This window comes from Telopea speciosissima, chromosome 3 (assembly GCF_018873765.1).
Source record: "Telopea speciosissima isolate NSW1024214 ecotype Mountain lineage chromosome 3, Tspe_v1, whole genome shotgun sequence".
Classification (NCBI taxonomy): Eukaryota; Viridiplantae; Streptophyta; class Magnoliopsida; order Proteales; family Proteaceae; genus Telopea; species Telopea speciosissima.
Window position 1 is genome coordinate 24,024,890 of NC_057918.1, and position 6,675 is coordinate 24,031,564.

Here is a 6,675-nt window from a genome sequence, read left to right on the forward strand (position 1 = left end):
ATTCTAATAGCCCAAGATCGATCGAGTCTGTTTAAGCCCGGCTTGATTAGCTAAACGGGTGGTCACGGTGCAGGGCTTGAAATTAGTTAAGCGGGGTTAGGCCCGACCAAGACCGACTTGTTGACACCCCTAGATTCACAAACACAAGGATTTGCTCAATATGTTACCCTAACCTCATTAACTTCAACAATCCAACTGGAAGAACTGCAAACAATATCTACCATTGAGTTGGGTCAAGGAGGGGTATTTTAATATGGGAGGATCCATGGGTTCCATCTCTCAACAATTTCATGATTCCTATGTCTTTTCAACTACACCCTTTGTATTCTAAGGTTAAATAGCTGCTGGAATTTTTTTATAATTTCTTCTATTTTTCCTCCTGATGTATCTAAGGCTATATTACGTATGACTTTTAGTACGTATTATACTTCAGATGATTGGGTTTACCCTTTTAATTAGATCATTGAATTTTTTATACAAAATTGGGTGCCAAACTGTTGTCTATTAATCATATTACTAGTTTTTGAATTTGGATTCCTCGTGTGTGGCTTTTTATTTGAGGTCTAAAAATTCATCTTAAGTTTGGTTTTTTTTTCTTTGAAAAATTTTGATCAGTAGAATTCCCACTATAATTAAGTTTGTTTCTTTCCAGTGAGTTTACCAAACAAATTTGGGTTGCAGGGCCGTTGGTTTGTGTACTGAATTCCTTCATGCTCCTTTCATCTTTTTATGAGCATCCTTTCTGATTCTGGTCTTTCAAAAGTTTAGCACAAGTACCTTATGTCGGTTATGGCGTCACTTTCTATTACATTTGATTGATGCGGAATAAATCTATGTTTCATCGTTCATCTCCTAATCCTACTCAAATTAGTTTCCAAATGGTCTATTAAGCGTAATCTTTATCCTTGTGGTACTACTGTGACTATTCCAAATGATCCTAAATCAGCTGAGTATAGTTTGTTCTTATTAGTTTATCAAAGGCTCTATAATTTTGGTAAACCAATTATCATTTGTGATGACAATTATGACTCCAACACCGGTGAGGCAGGTTGGGGTCTGTTTTGTTTCATAATGTAGATTTTCTTGGCATTGCTATAGATTTGGATACACAGGATGTGCAAAGGAGTCGGAGATTAGAAGGGTTTTATAGGGACTACAAATTGCCCAAGAACAAGGTAACATACTACCACGTAAGATGGTAGGTAAGGAGCTTCATCATGGGTAAAGAGAAACCGGGTAGGGCTGCAAGTTTGGCCTTGTCGGCCCAAACCCGCCCTGGCCTCCCCTGAGTCTGAACAAGGCTTGGGCTCAAGATTTCTGGCCCTGAGGGCGGGTTAGGGCCAGAAATTCGCAGCCCTGAGTTAGGGTTGAGACCTCGGGCTTAGCTCGACCCTGATTTGGACCCTAGTTTTGACCCTAATTTTGACCCTGATCTTGGCCATGATTTTGACCCTAATTTTTATCCTGACCCTAATTATATATAATGATAATATGATATTATATTATATAGAAGATTATTAATGTAACAACTAACAACTAAAGGGTCTGTTATTTATCAAAACATAACATGACACCAAGTCACCAACTACTGTTCTGATTTTTTTTTAAATAAAATGGGGTTCATACATTTGACCTCTTGGTACATTATATATATTATATAATTAGGATTGGGAAGGACTAATGTGTAAATTCATTAAACAAATAAAAGGCTGAGAGGTATCGGAGGTTTGAGGGGGACACAAGAAAAAATTTGAACTCTAAGTATAAATGCAAAACAACATCACAATGCAAAAGAAAAACCAAATTATCATATGGAGACAATTATTCCAACATGATGCAAAATATTTTGTGCCAAAAAAAATAGGCAAATAAAAGAAAAGCAAATCTGTGAAGAAAATTCTTTATTTTTGTGTTAGTATTATAGTATGTGTTTTATGGATCACTGAAGCATCGTTTCTAGGTTGTACTCCGTGAAGAAAATGCTTTATTTATCAAAAAATAAAAGTTATGATAAATGTGAATAAGTAAGTAGCGCACTTGGTATCTTGTACAATGTAAAAGCCCATTGATACCTAGAGGTCTTGGGTTCAAACCACTTGAGCCTCTTGTTTCAAATCTTCCCCCAATCAAGACGGACTTGGGTTGGGCTTGGCCCGTCATGGTCAAATCTTCTGCCAATAAGAGTAGGCTTGGGCTAGGCTTGGCCCATCAGGGTCAAGGTTAGGGCAAGCCTGGGCCCAGCTAAGTGGATTCCATTTTTGCATGTTTAGGTAATCGGGCCTCATAGGCTAGGCATCGATACATTTCTATTGGGTCAATTGATTATCCATCTATGATTGGCCTAAAGTATCGGTTTACTCAGGCTCTAAACGGTCCTTGATCAGGCTTAAACCAGCTTAGGGAACTCCGTTTTGTCTAATTTGAAGATTAAGTTATTTGTCCGTAATTGAGGTCAAGTTAATTAGGATATAATTTATTTTAGGGTTATAAACAAGCTATAAACGGTTGGTCCTGATCGGTCTTGATTGGTTAATAGTGTCAATCAATCCTGCTCGGACACACATCAAGCTGCGGATGTCAATTGATTGGTATCGGTCCAGATTAGTCGGTCTACACCATTTTAAGTCCCTACACCGTTTTTGTATGTTTAGGTAATCGGGCCTCATAGGCTAGGCATGGATACATTTCTATTCAGTCAATTGATTATCCATCTATGATTGGCCTAAGGTATCGGTCTACTCAGGCTCTAAACGGTCCTTAAACGGCCTATAATTGGGCTAAATTAGCTTAAACAAGCTAATTAGCCTATAAACAATCAGTTGGTCCCTATCAGGCCACCATCAAGCTACTACCTTGCACCCGAAACACCCAATTACTAATCAGTCGGTGCTTAAGCCCGACACATTTAATAATTGATTAGACCAATGTCAAGCTTCAACTTGTCGATTTAGGTTAATCCTATCGGTACTGGCCAACTTTTGACACCCCTACATCTTACTAGTTTTACTACATCAAGCATCATGAATGGCTGGATAATAATTGATCTAATCCCAACACCAAATTGTTTACCAACCGATGGATCCAACTTTGAGTTCAAATGGATCAATTCGGTCGGATCGGCCCGACCGCTACTCACATCATTGCACGCCATTACGGAGTAATGGGCATGCATTAAATTATCTCATAGTACACCGGTATACTTTTCGGCCAATGCTTCATAAATCGTACATGTTCAATTTCATGGGTCCCATTCATTCAAAATCATGTGGAGATTGAGAGTTTATCTAATCATGGTTGCGATGTGTTATAAAAGGGGGAGATTACAAGATTAGCGTACAATGGGTTTAGTCACCTGATTTATTTGATTAAACCGATCTTCTTATTTATTTGGTCTATAGGTAATCGGATCGTTATTATTAAAAAGGGAAAAAGTTTTTTATTCGGGAGTGTGGTCTATGCCGGCACTCCTATAAATCTATCTCTCTCTTCCCTATGTGAAAAGACACATCTATTCCCTTGTTTTAAGGAGAAAAGAGATAGACACATGGGAGTGCTTCCGTACAAAAAACTATTTCTTATTAAAAATTAGTTGTTATGGTGTGGAGAATCTTCTCTAACCTATAACTGTTACGAACAGTAAACATTTATCCAAAAATCAAAGTGTTACACCTTGATGAGAGGTCAATTGATTCCAATCTAGTGGTTTGGTTTCCATCTTAGTTGCACAATTAGAAAGATGATTTAAAATCATCGTACCAACTGTGTTACATGTCAATCGAGGAGTGGACCCTACTATGAAAGTTTTAGAATACCAACAGGAACAACGAGATTTGGAGAAAATTTAAAAAAGTGGGTTTGTTCGTCTAAACCTCCATTTTTGTTCTGCTACCCGCGAAACCCCGAAAGAAACCTATAAATTCTGGACCCTCTCACACCCACGATCGAATCCGCATTTGCTGTTTCAATCTTTCTCTCTCTCTCTCAAGTTTCCATTTCCCATTTTCTTTCTTGACTTTTCTTTTACATTTTCTTTCAATTCTCTTTGCTTATGGCGGAGACCGAAGGACTGTGGCAGAACGACAGAGTACTGATCTTCTTCGATCTTGGTGGTGGCACTTTCGGTGTCTCTCTGTTGACGATCGAAGAAGGTATCTGCGAGGTGAAAGCCACAGCCGGAGACACCCACCTCGGTGGTAAGGACTTCGACAACCGCCTCGTCAACCACTTCGTTGCAGAGTTTAAGAGGAAGCACAAGAAAGACATCAGTGGCAATGCCAGAGCTCTGAGACGGTTGAGGACTGCCTGTGAAAGGGCTAAGCGAACTCTGTCTTCCACAACTCAGACGATGATCGAAATTGATTCTCTCTACGAAGGTATCGACTTCTACTCCACCCTCACCAGAGCCCGGTTTGTGGAATTGAACATGGACTTGTTCAGGAAATGCATAGAACCAGTCCAGAAGTGCCTCCGAGATTCCAAGATGGACAAGAGCCATGTCCATGAAGTGGTTCTTGTTGGTGGGACCAAGATTCCCAAGGTTCAGCAGCTTTTACAAGATTTCTGTAATGGGAAGGCTCTCTGCAAGAGCATCAACCCAGATGAAGCCGTTACCTTCGTTGCTGCCGTTCAAGACCTGAACGTTACAGACGTTCATCCTTTTAGTCCAGGTTTCAAGTTCGACCACCTGATGATGATGATGATGAAGGACGATGTCATTCCACCTGAAAGCATTGCTGATCTAATAAGAAAACTACCAGAATGCCTTCTCCTACACATCTTTTTCCTTCTTGCCTATGACAGATTTGGTCAGGACAAGTGTTTTTTCCAAGGAATGGAGGTATCTCTGGACCAAAGCCCCAAATTTAGATTTTGATCAGTCTCTGTTTGTAAAGTGTCATTGTGATCAATGGCAATGCCAATGCGATGAAGGTAAGATGAGAAAGTTTGTGGAGTTCTTAGACCGGATGCTCTTGTTTCTTGACGGCAGAAACATAAGCAAATTTCGACTTTCGTTCTATTACCATGAGCATTTTAGGTATACCGAAAGGATTGACAGGTGGGTGCACTTCGCGATGACAAGCAACGCTCATGAGCTCATCTTGGATTTCTCCGAGGGTTATAGTCTGGCATTCCTCCAAAGGGCCGTACTCTATCAGATGCCTCATCATCCCATTGCACCTACCTGGTTGACAGTTCTGAAACTACACCTCTGCAGGTTCAATTTGTCTAGTTTTAAGGCATTGAGCTCACTTCGAAGTTTGTTTCTCAGATTTGTGTTAGTGTTGGATGGCTCTATTGGAGATCTGATCACTTATTGTCCACTCATACAAGACTTAAGTCTTAAAACCTGTTACGTTCCTGATCAATTCATGAACCATCCTCTGGATTTGAAACTCAAGACACTGACTATAAGAAATTGCAGAAACAATGAGGTGATGGACACTCAGGTGGAAGATGTAAGGTGGACTCAGGAATTTTCTAATGAACCAATTATTTCAATTCATATATCTGCACCAAATCTCCTATCTTTCAATTTCTGTGGAGAACGTATTTGGGAACTGTCTCTTAAAAGAATGTCCCATCTAGTTGATGCTAAAATTACTAATCAATATCAAACAAATATAGCCGCGGGTCAGAGTCAGATTCTCCATAAACTTCTGAAGGACCTGGACCATGCCCAGGCTCTAACCCTGTGTAGCTGGTTCATTCAGGTATACTTGATTCTTGTCACTATCCTTGTCTTAGGTTGAAGCTGCTGCTTATTACATGATCTTGTGGATCCTCTCTTGTTTTATACAGGCTCTGACACTAGGACGAAACCAACAAAGTTTGGAAACTCCACTCATTAACCTGAAGCATTTAAAATTGAAGGTGGGCTTGCACAAATTTGAGCTTTTGGGAATAGCTTGCTTGTTAAGGAGTTCACCAAATTTGGAGAGTTTGTCTTTGATCACGGGCAAAATCGCTCCCATTTTGGTAATGCATAACATCAGAATGATTTCCACTTTGATTTTGTTAGTTTACAGTTCTTAGTGGTGAAAACAGAATCAGTAGTAACTGTTGTGTTTGATTCTCCAGCATTATGACCTTGACGCTGAGGTTGTGTTTGACTTGTACGACTTTGAGAAGTGGCTCTACTGGAAATCGCAAATGTGGTGTTTCAATTGCCTCAAGAAGATTGAGATACATGAGTTTTTTGGTACAAGATTACTGATGGATATGATCGAGTTTGTGCTCAAGAATTCAGCGGTTTTGGAGAGTGTTGTCATTTACTTTGATGAAAGGATCTCCAGCCATACAGATCCTGAATATCAAAATATGAGTCGCTTGAAGTTTGAAATCAACAGTTTTTATAGAGCTTCATCTTCTGCCAAAATACTGTTCTTGTTGACATTGTAGTCCTCAATTGAGATATCCAGTTTAGAATCTTCTGATTCTGAAAAAATGCAGGTGTTGAGGGTTTGGCTAGATTTTGCAGTTGTTCGGATTTTTGAAGAAGGATATTCAATGAGCGGTGAATCTCTATTGAGATTTGATGGGTTGCCGTCTGTATCTGGATTACAGGTTCCTCTGTGTGAATATTTTCTTCTTACTGTGCATATAGGTCTGTTTTCTATGGAAATGCTCATCCGTTTGGTAATACTACTAAAAGCTTCCTGCCTTTTGCTTTACCCT

At 39.6% G+C, this 6,675-nt stretch overlaps 1 protein-coding gene and 1 pseudogene across 1 annotated transcript; both read left to right on the forward strand.

Annotated features, from left to right (window-relative positions):
* The first annotated feature begins 4,048 nt into the window (after positions 1–4,048).
* Positions 4,049–5,750, forward strand: LOC122655001 (annotated as a pseudogene).
* A 16-nt stretch (positions 5,751–5,766) lies between these two features.
* Positions 5,767–6,399, forward strand: LOC122655002. Its single transcript, XM_043849255.1, has 2 exons — positions 5,767–5,976; positions 6,079–6,399. Exons 1-2 carry the CDS (start codon positions 5,767–5,769, stop codon positions 6,397–6,399), a joined length of 531 nt encoding a protein of 176 aa, XP_043705190.1.
* The last annotated feature ends 276 nt before the right edge of the window (positions 6,400–6,675 follow it).